This window comes from Rhynchophorus ferrugineus, unplaced genomic scaffold (genome assembly GCF_030347505.1).
Source record: "Rhynchophorus ferrugineus isolate W39M unplaced genomic scaffold, kcgeb_rfMv2 rfM9, whole genome shotgun sequence".
In the NCBI taxonomy this organism is placed as follows: Eukaryota; Metazoa; Arthropoda; class Insecta; order Coleoptera; family Curculionidae; genus Rhynchophorus; species Rhynchophorus ferrugineus.
The window spans coordinates 19,989,855-20,007,998 of record NW_027472588.1 but is presented as its reverse complement, the minus strand read 5'-3'; the positions used below and the strand labels follow the sequence as shown (position 1 = coordinate 20,007,998).

The 18,144-nt window shown below is 31.6% G+C and overlaps 3 protein-coding genes across 3 annotated transcripts in view; 2 read left to right on the top strand and 1 right to left on the bottom strand.

The window, feature by feature from the left end:
* The first annotated feature begins 1,374 nt into the window (after positions 1-1,374).
* Burs (Cuticle-tanning hormone bursicon) lies at positions 1,375-2,468 on the top strand. Its single transcript, XM_076413809.1, has 3 exons — positions 1,375-1,548; positions 1,746-1,871; positions 2,221-2,468. Exons 1-3 carry the CDS (start codon positions 1,390-1,392, stop codon positions 2,359-2,361), a joined length of 426 nt encoding a protein of 141 aa, XP_076269924.1. The 5' UTR covers positions 1,375-1,389; the 3' UTR covers positions 2,362-2,468.
* A 204-nt stretch (positions 2,469-2,672) lies between these two features.
* Positions 2,673-4,647, top strand: LOC143202330 (protein odr-4 homolog). Its single transcript, XM_076413791.1, has 6 exons — positions 2,673-2,844; positions 2,927-3,439; positions 3,488-3,673; positions 3,726-3,933; positions 3,991-4,173; positions 4,227-4,647. Exons 1-6 carry the CDS (start codon positions 2,749-2,751, stop codon positions 4,385-4,387), a joined length of 1,347 nt encoding a protein of 448 aa, XP_076269906.1. The 5' UTR covers positions 2,673-2,748; the 3' UTR covers positions 4,388-4,647.
* Positions 4,635-18,144, bottom strand: part of nudC (nuclear distribution C, dynein complex regulator) — a 300,536-nt gene continuing 287,026 nt past the window's right edge. The window contains exons 4-6 of the mRNA XM_076413799.1: positions 5,448-5,642; positions 5,193-5,395; positions 4,635-4,869 (exon numbers count right to left, since the gene is read on the bottom strand). Of these exons, the coding sequence (XP_076269914.1) occupies positions 4,818-4,869; positions 5,193-5,395; positions 5,448-5,642 (450 nt within the window). The 3' untranslated portion in view covers positions 4,635-4,817. The remainder of the gene's footprint in view (positions 4,870-5,192; positions 5,396-5,447; positions 5,643-18,144) is intronic.

Below are 18,144 nucleotides of genomic sequence, written 5' to 3'. Positions count from 1 at the left end.
TTTATCTCACAATCGTTCTGTATTGATGCAAGTATCATAGTACAATAGTGTTAAATGAATTTGTAAATTTGTACTAACCATATCTAATATAGCATGTAATTAAAAAATTGAGAGTTAGGAAGAAAATATTGTAATAATAACACCAGGAAAGTAATATGACTATATAATGTAAATATTTACTGCTGACTCTGACTTCTTTCGAACTTGAGGACGAAACAATTACGACCTAAAGTATTTCATATTTAAGTACTCTTACTCGAGTTTAATTAATACTGATTTGAACTTGAACTGCACTTCTCTTGATCTTACTTTTTCTGACAAAATTTACATAATTTGGACCTTTATTGGTTTATTATTTGATTGTTGCTCTGAACATTTAAGGTTCTTGTGTAATACTCAGAAGTTGTTTTTTTTTAATATATTTAAAATATATTTTGTTTTAACTTGTTAATTTAAGTATATGTTTTCTTAAGTTTAACATCGCACTTTTGAGTATATTTTATGAACATTTAAAAACAGGTTTTCGTACTCTGAATTTTCATATCTGTCGGTCACACTGAAATGAAAATGAAAAACTGAAAACGAAAAAAAAGTTTCCAATTCTCTATATACCATGTTAAATTTAATTACTTTAATTAGCTATAACAGGATTGTATGCTTGTATAGGATATCAACTTCTAGGTTTGGTTAATTTACTAAATTTAGTTTTTTATGAAACTACTATATGTTGTGAAAGGATGTTTTAAGCAATTTTTTATAATATGTTAGGAATAATTACAATTACTGTAATTATCTTATATCAATCAAGTATCATTTCTGTGAAAATATAAAACCATAACATTTCAATAAATATTTTATAGAATACATTTAGCAAATATAGCGCATAAAAATATTTTTTACACTTAAGCATTTCTTAAGTGAGTTTAAATGTAAATTAAAATAAAACAAAAAAGCGTTCTGTTCTGTTTTTTTTTAACTTCCATGTGTAGAGGTCAAATCCACAAGAATTTCAAGAACATAGAGAAACAGAGAGAAAACATTTTATGCTATTTTATAAACAGCATGGTGCCTTCTCAATCAATGTGAGACATTTGACCAAACATGAAATTCACATAAAATCTTTTTCCAGCAAAAAAATAGAGTGAAACATGGCAACATAACACCACTGAGATAGTATCCGGGAAAAATTTATAAAAAGGAAAACCTCAAGTGCTGTTTTGTGAGTCTTTGATAGTTTTTTGTGGCAGAATGACTTTATCTGGAAAATTGTTCTATTCAGGTGATTTTGTTATAACTTTCATTTCATATATTCAAATAAGACAACTTAAAATATTATTAGCTCCTTCAAGAACTTGGTATAATGCTGTGTTTTTGGTGATATTTACAACTATGTGCATCGATCCAAGGTATATTACAAAGGTTGATGCTGCAAGTTCAAGTGATGAATGTCAAGTCACACCTGTAATCCATGTTTTACAATATCCTGGATGTGTGCCCAAACCTATTCCAAGTTTTGCTTGCATTGGAAGATGTGCATCTTATTTACAGGTAAAAACAACTTCATTAACTTGTTTACTATTATTACATTCTACTTGTTGACTTTGTATTATTAGCATTTCTTTTTTTAATTAAATCATACGTAAATATGTTAGACAGTGCAAATATACGTTAATGAATACAATAGTTATCTAATAAAAACATAGCCTTCACGACGGATTCGAAATTAATTGAGTAATGATTTTTAGGTCTCTGGCAGTAAAATTTGGCAAATGGAAAGATCATGTATGTGCTGTCAAGAATCGGGAGAAAGAGAAGCTTCTGTATCACTTTTCTGTCCCAAAGCCAAACCAGGGGAACGGAAATTTATTAAGGTATTTAAATGTTTTTACATAAACAAAGACGAGACTTTTATGAAAGAATATATCACTTACCCCAAATTATATATATTAAACAGTTTTAAAATAATCACTACTATAAGTGTTTATCTGCACTTAAATCGTAAACATGTATGTTCAAACGTTATGATGATTATTTCTATTGGAACATATAATAATCAACAAAATGCACACTCTGGAAATGTTCACTTACTAAATGTCAAATATCTGTCAAAACAAATACCTAGGTACATCAAATGTATTAGGTTGGTATTGCATAATTCAAATTTAAAAATAAGCAAATTATTAAAATTTAATTAAGTTCTAATTAATAATCAAATTGTAGGTTACTACAAAAGCACCTTTAGAATGTATGTGCAGACCCTGTACTGGTGTTGAAGAAAGTGCTGTTATACCCCAAGAAATTGCCGGTTATGCTGATGAAGGTCCTTTATCAGGTCATTTTATGAAATCACATTTGCAGTAATTAAAAACAATAATTGGTACTAAAATTTAATACAATTTGTGACTATAATAGGAAATAAATTTATATATCCACTATCTATCATCTTCATAATAAAATTTATTAAGAAATATGTTTGTATTGAATTTAAAAATAGTCAACCATAAATACATCAGTTTTTCTTTCACTGATATCCCTTGAGGTTTCGTTTATTAATCAATTTTTTATTTTTAAAAACACTCCACAATTCTTATATACATTATATTTTGTTAAATAAATCTAATATGGCAAATGCTATAAAGTATACATCTGTGGTATACATTTTAGATTTAATTCTGACACATGTTGACAGACAACTGGGCAATGTTTTCATCAGATTTTAAGAGTGTATATATTCAAAATTAAATAAAAATGGCTCGTTATGCCGAAGGTGAAAATTATTTATTAAAATATATAACAGAAATACCAAATGATTATAAGTGTGCAGTGGGGTTAATATTAGGGCAGGTAAGACAATGTATAACAACTTGATACATATAACTATATGTTCCATATGTATAACATCAACATATGATAAAAATTTTTATAGATTAGTTCTCAAAAGTACCATGTTATACATTTTGCGAAAACACCACAATTTCAAGATGATGAAAATAAAAAATCAGGAAAACCTTTGGAAACCATGAAAAGTATTTCAGAAGTTAATGATTCTTGGGTAGCTGATCATGCTCGACAAACTACTCGAATGTTACCTGGAGGACTACATGTTTTAGGATTATTTCTAGTAACTGATGAAGATGTCCTTAATCCATTTCACTCAAAATTGAGATCACTTTTAACTGCAATTAATAAAATATTGGGCCAACAAAATTATTTATTTGGTAACAACACTAATGAGAAATTAATTTTACATTACTCAGGAAAAAACAAAAGATATCAAGCTAAAACATATGATGTAGCATCACTAAGTGTACAACCAGTAGATTTTAAATTCATACAAAAGGGTAGTAAATGGATGACCTTTGAATGTGAATATGAAATTGACCACATTTATTATTTAAATAAAAATGATAGTGAAGGTCCCTTAAAGAAGCACATTAAGGTGAGCTTGAAAAATTAATGGACACTATAAGCTAAAGGTCTTTTTTAGGTTATTTTAGATAGTATAAATAGTAAACTAAACAGAGGACTGATTCTTTTTGATAATGATTTCAAAGATGTAGAGGATAAAATAGATAACTTATATAAGAAGAAAAAAACAGCTAGAGGTTCATCTAATAAGACTGTAGATCATGTAGAAAACAAACCGATCTTGGTTACTATATTGGAAGAAACAGTAAGTTATAAAGGTTTCTTTTTTAATGTTTGGCTAATGCTTGGTTGACTAGGCATTACATGAATTGCCAGATACAATAGAACTCATTAATATTGGTGGACAGATAAGGATTGTAGGTCAAGTTGTTAGTAAAACTTGGTTCAATTCAAAAACATCTATTGGTGAAGTGATTCAGGCTGTCAAAGAAGATATAATGAGAAGTTTGGCTACTAGAGTTGATATGCACTGGGACTCTTTGACAGAAGAAGAATTAGGGGAAGGTATATTACCAGTGTTTCATTTTATTATATAAAGATATGAGAATATATCTTCTGTAGAGATTAATAGCGTACACGAGCCTCCAAGAAGGGTGTTAATAACACTGCCAGAATGTAATGTTACTATATCAGATTATTTGTTTCCTGGTGAAGGACCAGAAGATGTGAAGGCTTCTTTAGAAGAACTGCTTGATATTGTAAGTCACGGAGATTTAGAAGTGTCAGATCTTGAAGGTCAAACAGGTAAAACAATTTCAAGCACTCTCTTTTTGGGTATATAATGATATAAATTTTAGACATATCTCAGTATTATCAAGATTCAACTGGAGAAGTTGAAAGCGAAGATATATTACCTCAGATAGCGACAGATCCTAATAAGTTTAAATTTTTCTTAGGACTAGGGACAGCATTGCTAATACTTTTTATTTCGATTATATTTCACTTAGTTGGAAATTAACAATGATTTGGTAAAAATAATCCTAATTAGCAGTTCTAAAACTTTAGAAATGTAAAATTGTTGTATTTATTTATTTACTAAAAGAGAGGACATGATTACAGGCAAAGGTTATTCTGCTGATGCATATTTGTTAAAATTAATGTAATATATTCTACAAATAAGTCATTGATTGTTGGTAATATTTAATGTATATAATTGTGTTGTAGGTTTTTATATTGCATTTATATCATTTTAACTAAATAAAACATTTTATATGCAAATTTGTTTTTATTTATTAAGTAGTAAAATGTAAAAAAAATACATTCAAATTTTATTACATACAACGAAAGGTGCGCATACTGAGATTTACAAATCAAAACTAAATAAAATAATAATTACTCAGGGCGAAATTAAGAAAATACAATTGAATTATAATACAACTACCTATATTTTAATTGAACTTGCACTTCGAGAAATCCATTTCTGGGTGCTGCTCCATAAACCTGAAAATAAAATTATAATATTAAGTGATTTATATTGTTGTATGTGTATTTCTTGGATTGATATGAACATGAAATGTTAAGGCATTGAATACTGATATTGATCGTAAACAGGATCGTCATAGTTTTGTTCTAATACAATAAGGATCGTCACGACTAATCTGTTTTATCATATACTGACCACAAGTTTATAATTATTGTTATTATATTGTTAATTTGGTTTTTCGTTTCACTTAAAACTTAAATTAGAAATAGTTCTATTCTAAATTCAAAACGGGCGAAATACTAATTTAATTTATAGACTAAATCTTGAAATATTTCCTTACTTTTTAATGACGTCCTGTTTCTTTTGTTCATCACTGGTTGGTAATCCTAATTGTTTTTGTCGTTGATCGAACATCATTTTCTCGACTAGACCTCTGGTCTCACCATCTAAATCACTCAACTTTGACGGTTCCGGGTTGATTTTCTTTGTGCTTATTTCCGGATCTGATTGAACTAGTTTGCTCCACCAGTTCATCTTGTTCACCTGCAATATAATTAAAAATTACAACGGTGAAAGTTTTAGATTTTATTGTTACCTTCTCAAGATTAAAGAGTAACACTTTTCCATCTTCAATAACCCATGTCGATTCTTCGAGTTTTATTTCGTGTGGGAATTCATCGTCGATGACTGGTGGCTGTCCTTTAACTCCACAAGTAAGACGTTTCTTGGTTAAGTTGACCACGAGATCTCGTTGCTTCGCCTTGAAGTTAATTTCTAGAGGTACGCGAAGCTAGAAAAGGGAAAATAATGTTATATTGGATTATACGTTTTATAATTAAAAAGGGTATATCTTGAATTTGCGTTATATTACCAAATTGTTTGATAAGTTTTATCGTTCCTCAAGAACACAATTTAGAATATATTAGAAATACATTTTATTATGCAATATAATAGCATTTCATTGAAATAAATGTAATATAATTTACTGAATCCATTACTGAAATACGTTCCCACGTATAGTAAGTTTGTTATTATAAAATAATATAATTATCCACCCATATCAATAGTACTGTTCAAAGCGTAAGAAGTATTCATCCGAATCAATGATGACTATTCATGAATATGTAGGAAGTTCGTCATTTTACGTAACACTGAGTATGTAAACAACGAACGCCAAAGTAATTAATCCGGAAAACGATAGCGCTCGTCAACTTCTTAAACCATAAGGAATTGCTGTCGTGCTAATAAGATTTCTACGATGCACAGGTCAAGGGTGAATCGATACGCTAATATTATGCAACATTGTTCATTGTCTGTGAGATGCCTACCTCCAAACAACGGCTAAACATAATAATTATCGCGGTAATAAAAACTAATTTAAATTCAATAGATGCAGAAAAATGTTTCCTTCGTTTTTTTTTAAATTTTCAATATCGTTGAACAGCTATCTTTTTGCAAATTATAGATTTAGCTGGGAACATAATCTTTGAGATCTGAATAGTAACCCAATTAATGGGTTGTGTAATGTTAATACGGGTACTAATTTACTTTTGTGTGTGTTAAACAAAAAAAAATAGTATTTTAGAAGGTTAAAGAGTTTTTTTTTATATTTAGGATTCATTGCTTTACATTTTCGAAGTAACTTTGATGCTTTATTTAAGTAATGCATTGCCATAAGTAATAGTATAAAACAAGTTGTGTTTGATAAAAGATTGCACTATTTGATTTATTCTTTTTGTTTTTCTATTGATAATTAGGTTAATCATAGAGGAAATTGGATTGGAATAATGATAAAAATAAATAATACTGCCTTTGTTTTGAATTGAACTTTTTATTACATACATGATTTTAAATTTTGTTGGATTTCGATCGTTATAGTTATTTATATTTTAATACTATAATATTATAATACTATAATTACTATTAATACTATATATAATTACTAATTATACTATAATATTTTACTCTGCAATTAAAAGTTCAATACTATCCTTTACAACTATCGATGCTTTTTTGAAAAAAATATCGATATATTAGACAAAAAAAATTTGATATTATAGTCACAAAACAGTCGAACTCAAACTCGATAGGTCCCATAAAACAGCCAATAAACTTGTCAACTTGGAATTTTGACTTATAACCTCTAATTATTGAGAATGAAAATAATGCGATTTTGAATACGAATATATTGTTTGGATCTCTGTAGTGTAGAGATCAGATCATTTTTTAAATAAATTAACACAATAAATTCGCTATTGTCCTTAATAACAAGTACCGCAGTGCCATCAGCAAATGTAGCTATTTATAGTAACATTTTCTATTTGTGGCATGTTTCATGTATAGAGCTAGGAGAATAATCGGTAGGAGTTTAAGCATTCAATGTATTGCTGCGGTAATATGTTATGAAGTTTATACATGGGTCCTTTGTGACGATTGGTGACGCAAACTTTTCTATCCGTAAGCCTTTTCAATAATGACTGCATTAGATTCGTCCAAGATGATTAAAAACATAGCATAAAACTATATATTTACATATAAACCTACATTCGGCACATTATTTTCTAGGCCACCGCTATGATTGCAAGGCAGAACGCGGAATTAGTCAGTATAAAAGTAGTCGCGACTTAAAATAGTAACAAATAAAATATTCGAATGAACTATTCACGACTGAAAGTAGTCGACAGATAGTAAAAAGTAGTTAATTACTAAACAGTCGATAGTGGTCTTTATTCGATAGTTCCCAGCACTAGTCAAAACCACCGAATGTAACAGTTGGGTTACCTTAACAGTTGTTTACATTGGCATTTTACATTTTCTAAAATCTTTAAAATTAAGTACCAATTTTATAATGTTTTTATAATGTTTAATATCTTTAATTTTTAAAATATCCAAAAATATGTTACACATAATATAATATGGATAATTTTTTTACAAAATATTTTTTTGGCATCCCTGTCTCCAATGATGGTAAAGTTCGGTTTGAACTTTCATTCTTGGGTCTTCATTTCCTTTCGGTGTGCCAAAATTTTACTTGTTTTTAAACGCCAAAAATGTATTGGTTCTAATGATTCCTATTTCGATTCATAAAATTAGTTCTAAATTTAAACGTGGTTGTTAAAAACTGACAATATTTTCAGGGCATCAATTCAATGGACAGATGGACACTCCTTTCGCCCTCGATCGGTATTTTTTTGTTCATAACGACCGTAAGGAATCTCGAAATCCGTTTGGTCCCTTACGCAACCACCCAACATTGATGCGGTCTCGGTCTGATTATTCCGCCACAAAGGTCGTCCGGACCCCGCTAGTTTACTATTTATTTTAGCATTGCTGTCGCTCTAGGACATACTCGTACGTTTGCGACCGCCCACCATCAGGATTAGAGATTTCCCGTATCGTAACATACCGTTAAATTAGCGACGATTTTGCGAATTAATAATTGGGGTAAATAGGCAAATCGTCCAACAGGCCAGATTACCATTTTGAAAATCTGCTTTATGACAATTCTACGTATTTACTTTATCTGGAATAAATGTTATTTCTGCAAAAAGATCAACTTGAAAGAAAAACGGACGTTTGAAATAGCCATTTTAAATAAACAGCCAATATAAATATCTGGTTTCTTGTACATTAAATAATGTGATTTTATCAAACTTTTACAGATTGGTATGTGTGTTACGACAGACTTTTCGAACAATAAATATAGATCATTATGAACCTAAGTAAAGTTAAAGAAACCCAGAAGCTATCTAGTTTAAGAATTCATAGGAGAACTTGATATGTTAAAACATGTCTAAACACATATTTTGTAAAGTACTTGATGAAGTATTGTAGTTGCACATGCATATAAAGCTGTAATGCTATTATTAAAATGAACTTGCTAAAAGTTTAAGAAAATCAAATTTCCATCATTAAAGGTATATAATTTAAATCTCTTTTTATGTTGTCATGTTTATGTTTTTATGTTACTATTAACTATGTAAAACTATTATTTTCTGGAGAATATATTCAAATGTACAATAGTGTCTTTCAAATGACATCATTTGGGGCGGATATAAATGAGGGGTTTTAAAGCAACTGTTAAGGTATTTTTTAAGAAACAAAAACATCATGTACACATATATCGCATCACATATACATAAGCTTATAAATGAAGAATATATGTTCAATTTATAGATTCAAGGATAAATTCACGCGAGAGAGCATTACATGAGCACAGCAATTGGTCTGATTGTTTAAAACTACCTTCCAAATTAACCCCAGATGAATAAGAAATAAGCTTCAATACACCCGTACAGGCATCAAGTCTTCTTATAAATTAGCATATATTTAGTTATTTATAGGTAAGGGTATATCTGACAATCAAGAGCTCAATTCTCAATAAAAATAGCTATAAATATAGCATAGATGGCGCTACTAGAATTAAATCCATATGTTTTTTAGTTAGCCATAACCCTCAAAAGATGCGTGTATAAATTTGACAGCAGTCGGATCATTAGTTTGTGAATTACAGAATTTTGAGTGAAACAACTTTTGTTATTGTAAAAAAATGGATAAAAAGGAATTTCGCGTGTTATAAAATATTGTTTATTGAGGGGAAAAACACAGTTGATGCAAAAATTTGGCTTAATGCCGAGTTTCTGGACACTGCAAAAATTTGGCTTAATGCCGAGTTTCTGGACACTGCCCCAGAGAAATTAACAATCAAGGATTGGTATTCTAAGTTTACACGTGGGGAAATAAGCACCGAAGATAGTGAACGCAGTGGACGCCCAAAAGAGATTGATACCGACGAAAACATTAAAAAATCCATAAAATGATTTTGAATGGCCGTAAATTGAAATCGAATGAAATAACAAACACTCTAAATATATCAAGTGAACGTGTACATTATATCATTCACGAATATTTGGGTATGAGAACGCTCTGTGCAAAGTGGGTGCCGCGCGAATTTTTGACCAAAAACAACGATGAGTTGATGATTTGGAGCAGTGTTTGAAGATGATCAAGCGTAATAAACCCGAGTTTTTGCATCGATAAGTGACAATGGATGAAACATGGTTCCATCATTTCACTCCGAAATCCAATCGACAGTCATCCGAGTGGACTGCACACGATGAACCCTCTCCAAAGCGTGGGGAAACGCAACAGTCGGCTGGCAAGGTTATGGCGTCTGTATTTTGGGATGCGCATTGAATAATTTTTATTGACTACCTTGAAAAAGGAAGGACTATCAACAGCGACTATTACATAGCATTAATGGACCATTTGAAGGACGAAATCGTTGAAAAAACGGTCGCATTGGAAGAAAAAGAAAGAGCTGCTTCATCAAGACAATGCACCGTGTCACAGTGAAAACGATTGCAAAAATCCATCCATCCACTGTATTCTCCAGATTTAGCTCCCAGCGACTATTTCCTGTTCTCGGATCTCAAAAGAATGCTCGCTGGGAGAACATTTTCATTGAATGAAGAAGTTTTTCATTGAATGAAGAAGTGATCGCCGAAACTGAGGCATATTTTGAAGCAAATGACAAATCGTACTACAAAAATGGTATCGAAAAGTTGGAGGGTCGCTATAATCAATCTATCACCTTTGAAGGGAATTATGTTGAATAAAACAAACTAATTTTGGTAAAAACATATGTTTTACTATGGTAGGTCGGGGACTTGTGTTTTTACTAAAATCTTCGTAATCACACTTGTATTTAAAAAAGTTTTCTTAGTACCTCTCTATCCTGTATTATTATTATGTAGTAAATTAATGATTTTGTGATATAATACTATCAATATATTCAACAGTATTCGGACAGAGCAAGAGTAGGTGTACAGAATATAGGAGTAAATAGCATCTACGGCATAAATATTAAACATGAGAAGCTACAGGACCTTTGAGCTATCCTAGCTGGGCATGGTCCTGCAGAACCTGATTAAGAAGTGTCTACTCGAGTATTATGGTATACTTTAGCACTCCTATCTCTAAAACCTCTTTCGATGCACAGTTCGATAATTTGAACTGAGTTGCAAAACCATACTTAGTTTTTAAAAGGCAACGAAATACAACGGTTAAACAATATAGGGTATTATGCCTATAGTTGTGCTAAATAATTCAATTAGTATTATTTTATAACATTCTAAGTTTCGTTAAACCTCTGGCTATTTCGTAAAGTCAAAAAACTGCTTGGAGCACCTAAAAACCGCTGAATTCTTTGACATAAATACATAATAATGAATACAACATTATTCCTAGATGGATTGTAATGAAGAAGTAAAAATAAGTTAGGAGAAATGATTTTAACTTGTTTCTGTTTTATTTCAAAAACCTTACTGCTCACAACAGAATAATAACGTTTAACGTTGACCGCATGTACGATATATCATTACTTTTAAATACAATATAAATACATACATACATCTAAACAAACCGGGATAATTGGCAAGCCTTCCGTTTTTTTAACGAAGAAAAATATAGGTTAGTATATCAAGTGCTTTAACCTATATTCAGCGTGTGTATTACATATGCCGCTAGTGGCTTGTTATGGTACATATCTAGTCAGCGAGAAACTCTCGCTGACATTCTCAGTATTTTAAAATACTGAAAATAATTAAATAAGAAAAGACGAAAGGTCTTCATCTCAACAGAAGCGTATGGTAAGCGTTAGTCAATGAACACTTTCCGAGTTCGTTTTGTTTTTTATGTTACCTTTGTTAAATAGCTCGTATTATATAATTACTTGTTAGTATTAACCATAGAGATTCCTCAATGATTGTGATTAAATTTAGTTGGCTATAGTGTGCGATATGTTTATATAAGATATCTTGAACGGTGAAAAAAAAACGGAAATTCGGAACGAAATAAATAATGAAAGTTTTACTTATGTTGGGTTAACAAAATGGGGGTTGGGAAAATATAATAATAAGATATATAACATTTAATGAATTACTACAATATAACTACATTCCATAATAGTATATATATATATATATATATATATATATATATATATTCCATATTTCTTTATTTTTCCCATATTTCTGGCAACATCGCAACACGGTTTCGAAAGAATAATGTTGGTTTCTCCAATTGGAGTTGGAGATCAAATCCATCCATCCATTTTCGCACATCTTTAGCATGACGAAACCGCATATGATCATCAGTATACCATGAACTATTAACATTTGCTGAAACTGTTACCTTTTGTTCCCTTGAATGAAAGAAGATATAATAGAGGTCCAAAAATAAAAAGATTGCTTTCTTGCAGTTTGTTAACTGGGCGGTTAACTCTTTGTCGTTAGAGATGCCGGAACTTTCTACCTACATTTCTAAGACATTAATGTAATTGGTACAAAATCTGTTTATAAACAGCATTTATATTTAATAAAGATTATTTCAAATTAAGGATCATAATCTGAGATTTAAACACTCCTTGGCTCGACCAGATCACCAATAAAAACTAATCACAAAAAGTGACATACACGATCGGTATAAACAAGGATTTAAAATCAACCATAAAATTCCCTTAATTGCGCATAAAATGATTTGTTGCAAACATATAACAATAATAATAGTAAATATCGTATTATGCAATTCCCACATAATAACTGAACAGGATCAGGAACTTTACTACTTTCTGCATTAATCAAAAACGAGCAATTGACAAATAGTAACTGGCTAATTCGTTCGTATACGCTGAATAAACGGGCTATTTAAATTGACTAAATTGGCATCATAATTGCTTAATTAACCCGTAACTAGTTGAAATTGTTTCGATATAATATTATGCATATATGGTTCTAATTATAAGTGACATACTGCATTTCTCATTTTCTTATTTTTCCAATATGTCAAATAAAATACAAATATAATTTTACAATATACTGTATAATAATACTATAGTTGGTTTGTTGGTTTTCATTAATTAGCTACAGAACAACCTCTAGGACTTTTTAAAGTCTATATTTGCATTTGTTAATAAAATTTATTACATATACAACAGAAACATATTACATTTAAGTACAATAAGGTACACTCGCCTAATATCGTCTTTTTTTGTAAAAATATTGCAGAAAAAATATTACAAGAATAATAATATTTCAAACATTCAGTACATTACTCCTTTATTCTTAAAAATAATCAACAATTTGTTAACTCAGTTAAAAATTCTGCAGGACAGTTTTAACATGAACAAAATCTAAAAAGATTTTTGGGTACCTATTTCCGCCCAGGATAGTAAGATCATAACAATCAGTACGTGACTTAAAGTGTATTCATAATAATTATACAAAAGTAGTATTTAATAATCATATTATAATAATATAATGAGACTTTTGTCAATCGTTATTATGGATTAAGTAATTCTAACTTTCTAAATAAGCTGTAGAGATACATTTAAGTTTTGAATTTTCTACGCAATCTTCATGCAACCATTGGAAACATTTAATGCATCTTAGCCAATTTTTCTTCATTATTATCTTGGTAAAAGCTTTTATGTCAAACTAGGCATTATTCGTCACCACTGTCGTTATCTTCTTCTTCAGTAGAAGCAAAAAGTGGGTCGACATCAGATGTTTCCTGGCTAGAAGATCTGTTCCTTCTACCTCTGTATTTTTTTGTTTATGCGGTGACTACCATAGCTTTACACGTCTGCTGGTATCTTAAACGGTGATGAAGAGTTTTTTAATCACGGTAATACAGCAGATGTAGTTCCTCTTGCTCTGACTCCAAAAGTGGTGACACCTTACCTTATGTACCAAATTTGTTGTATTGCCTGCATCGGTTGAAGAATGAACATGTGGTGAGTTAACGAAAAAGGTTTCAATAAGTGAAAATATTCGTTTTCCGAAATTCATTTACTGCTGTATCAGTTTTACAAGCTGTTGCATAAGCCTTAACGCAATTGAAATTTCTTAATTAAAAATCCTTGATGCATATCATGATGCAGTTTTATTGAAGATGACTATCTGGATGTTTACTCACTAAAAACTATCTAATATAAGGAACTTACCGATATTTAAAGATGTAAGTAACTAAGAGTAAAGCTCAAAATATGGTTAGCGAAGAAATTACACAGTTGGTGACAACAACAGTGGACTTACCACCGTTGGATCAAGAAACAAACAAAGCTTTAAATTACAGGGGACGGATTATAACGGAAGTTAACGTTAAGCTGTGAAATAAATGCTGCAACGATCATAAAATCTGAACACTATGATTGGAATAATATGGTCTGGTTCAATGAATCATTCATCATTGTTTATACTGTTTCCTGCAAATGGCTAAGTTTATGGAGAATTCCAAAAGAAGCTTACGATCTGGACTGCCTGCTTCCTTAAGCCAAGTTTTATCATGAATTGGACGGCAATATAGTGATATTCAGCTGGTCCTCTCATTCACATTATTTCCCGGATTACTGCAAATTAATATCTCCATCTCTAACATCCCCAATGATGAAGTTCTTACTATGACTATCGTATTGCTGCCAAACATTGCCATATCTCAAGATGACAATGCGCCCATACACAACTAAAAAAGTGTCAGTAACACATGGGCTGAAGTTCCGGGAGTAACAAAGAAACTGCGTTGTTTTGTTCAAAATTGGCTTTATTCATCTCCATCCAGAGGAACACAATAATTCCAGCGCCGCTCTAACATTTCTATATCACATTCGCAGAACGATTTATCTTTTGCCTCAAAATAGGCCTCTGTTTCAGTGATAATCTCTTTATTCGAATAAAATGTCTTAGCCGAGAGCATTTTTTGAGAATACGGTGGATGTGGGAGAAACTCAAAGTTAAATTCATGTGGTTTTGCCATTGTTTTGATTGACTTGTGACATGGTGCCTTGTCTTGATGAAACAAAATATTTATGATAATAGTATAAATATTTATAGTAATGGATGAGTGATGTAGTGGATCCATGTTTCATCGTTTTTTCGTTTAAACATTTTTTTTTATTTCTCTTCGTGAGTCCACAATCTGCCCTATTGGCAATAAGTATTTCTTCTGTTTATATTATATATTCATGGCATGTAGAAAATCACTTCATTAAGCAATCTTCTGTATAAAATATTATCTTAATTAATTAGTCTTATTCTAATGCTTATTCTAAACTCTGCATATGTCCAGTAATCAGATCAGGTGGTGTTAAACGTTTTAGTCTACGCACTTCACTATCACGTCGCATATTTAGCTGATTAGCGAGTACATTGGGATGCACTGACACTCTTTCGAAGTACTTCACACAAACACGTTGGATTACACTCGTTATAGGTTCTAGAGGAATATCGCGTTGTATCACTTTATTTGAAATATAGTACGGAGCATCAACAATGGCACGCAACACCTTATTTTGGAACCGTTGAATGATGGATATATTAGATTTGCTAGCGGTACCCCATAGTTGAATTCCATATGTCCAAATGGGCTTGAGTATAGACTCATACAGCAATACCTTGTTATCTAATGATAACTTGGATTTGCGCCCAATGAGCCAATACATTTCATATAATTTTAGTCCTAGTTGTTTCCGTTTAGAGAGTATGTGCTTCTTCCAGGTTAGGCGTCGATCTAAATGCATACCAAGATATTTAACATGCTCTGCTTGGGGGAGTTGACGATGATTGATATTTACTGGTGGACATGTTCTTCTACGCAGGGTAAACCTTATATGCGTGGATTTTGATTCATTGGCTTTAATGCGCCATGTCTTCAACCATAATTGTATATGCTCCAGGTGGGTTTGTAGGTTTATTGATGCTGTGACTGGATCTTCATGGGATGCTAAGATTGCTGTATCGTCTGCATATGTTGCCACAGTAGTTATTTTTGTGGTGGGCAGATCAGCCGTATACAGAGGATACAGTACTGGACCCAGTACACTACCTTGCGGAACTCCTGAATATATGGGATTTAATTCAGTATGTTCATCGCCTTGATATACAATAAAATGTCTGTCAGTGAGATACGATTTTAGTAGCTGATAGTCCGGATGAGGGAGAAGTTTCTTTAGTTTAACCTGCAAGCCCGTATGCCATACTTTGTCAAAAGCCTGAGATATGTCTAGGAAAGCAGCCGAACAATATCTTTTGGCGTTTAGGTCAGCGTTTATTTGGTTTACAAGTCTATGCACTTGTTCTATAGTCCCATGCTTATTGCGAAAGCCAAACTGATGTTCTGGAATAATTTTTCTTTTTTCTATTATATAGTTTAGTTTTTTTATGTATAATTTATCGAAAACTTTCGAGATTATTGGTAATAAACTTATAGGTCGGTAGGAGGTCACATCTTCTGGTATTTTTCCTGGTTTAAGTATCATTAATATTTTAGCTATTTTCCAGATACTAGGGAAGTAATTTATTCGTAGCATAGCATTAAATATATATGTTAATAGTTTTATAGCCTTTTCTGATAGTTCTTTTAAAATTTTGCCAGTAATTAAGTCATAACCAGGAGCTTTTTTAATATTAATCTCTCTCATTATTGTATGTTTAACTTTTTTGACCGTTAATTTCTCGTGCGGTAAATCCATTTGAAATGGCGAATCTAGAAAGCTAGTAATTTTATTTTCGTCATCTTTATGTAGCTGAGACTGGAAAGGTTTAAAAACATTTTTTAAGTGTTTTGAGAAAATGTCGGCCTTCTCTTTATTGCTTCTCGCCCAATTATTTTCGCTTGTTTTAATAGGTGGGTTATGCTGCTGGGATCTCCTAAGCTTTTTTGTTGCTTTCCACAACGAATAGTCTGTAGCCTCAGTTGATGTCAAGTTTTCTAGGTATTCTTAAATGCCTTGGTTTTGTTCAATTTGGATTAGATCTCTCAGCTCTTTTATGGCCCTATTAAATTTTCTTTTATTCTCGTCAGTCCTTTGCTGTTGCCAATTTCGTCGTAACTTTCTTTTTTCTGCTATCTTTTTCTGTATTGTACATGATATATGTGTATTTTTTCTTGGAAATGTTTCACTGTTGGGAGTCGCGGAATATGCTGCCTCCTGTATATTTTTTGTAAGATTTATTGCTGCTATTTCTATATCCATTTCCTATTATTGCACAGAGAAGGGGGTTTATCTTTGATGGTAATTTTTGAAGAAATTGTTACTATTATTGGTGAATGATCAGAAGACAGGTCGAAACATGATTCTGCCTGACACTTTTTTGGATCAATATTTTTTGTAATACAGAAATCTATTGTATCTGGTTTTTTATTTCTGTCTGAAGGAAAATATGTTGGTTCACCAGTAGAGATATGTTGTAAGTTATCTATCCTTATGGCTTTGAGCAGTTCTCTACCTTTTGAGGTTATTATTCTTGAACCCCACATTAAATGTTTTGCATTATAATCTCCTCCTGCTATAAATCTATTACCTAGCGTACTGAAGAATTCTTGAAATTGTTCTGCCTTGTTGTTATGTTTGGGTGGGCAATAAATCGCAGAAAATGTTAATGGTCCATGGGCTTCCTCTATGGTTATACTGGTGGCTTGCAGGTAGTCTTTTTGGAATTTTTCTTTTTCGAAATGCTTTATATCATCTCGAATTATTATGGCTGTACCTCCATGTGCTTTATCATCAGGGTGATTAGTATGATAAAGCTTATATTTAGAAACTTTCAGATAATTCTTGTCCGTAAAGTGTGTTTCAGAAACCATCATAACGTCAATATTTTGTTCATTTACGAACATTTTTAGTTCCCTGGCGTGTTGTTGGAGCCCATTGGCGTTCCAGACGGCGATTTTGTAGCTATTGGTTTCAGGCATTAGGCAAGTTTGCTTACGACGGTTGTGAGTAGACCAAGCATCGTACTCATTTGATCCATTAGTTTGGCCATCATATTTTCTAATCTTGAGATGTTGCTAGTTTCAGTAGGTTGAGATATTGTCTCTCGTTTTTGTGCTGAACCATTTTCAACTATTTGGGCATAAGTTATGTCTGGTTGACTTGTTCTGGTGGGTAGTGGTAGATTGGTAGTAGTGGATTGTTTTTGTTGATGCCTTTTTTCCCTTAAGGCAGGATAGAGTTTCTGCTGTAGTTGCTTGTGAACTGCGCAACTCTTGTAGTTCGCTGGATGATTTCCATTACAGTTAACACATTTCACTTTTTCATCGCGAACTTTACGAGTACAATCTCCTGTCTTATGTTCTCCTGTACATTTTACGCATCTATATGATTTGCGACAGTAAGTCTTTGTGTGCCCGTGCGCTTGACACCTTGTGCATTGTGGTATAATTCTTTTTATATGTGGTGGTTCGCATTTAATAATATTATTTTCCAATTTGGTGATTTCATACACCGCCTTATT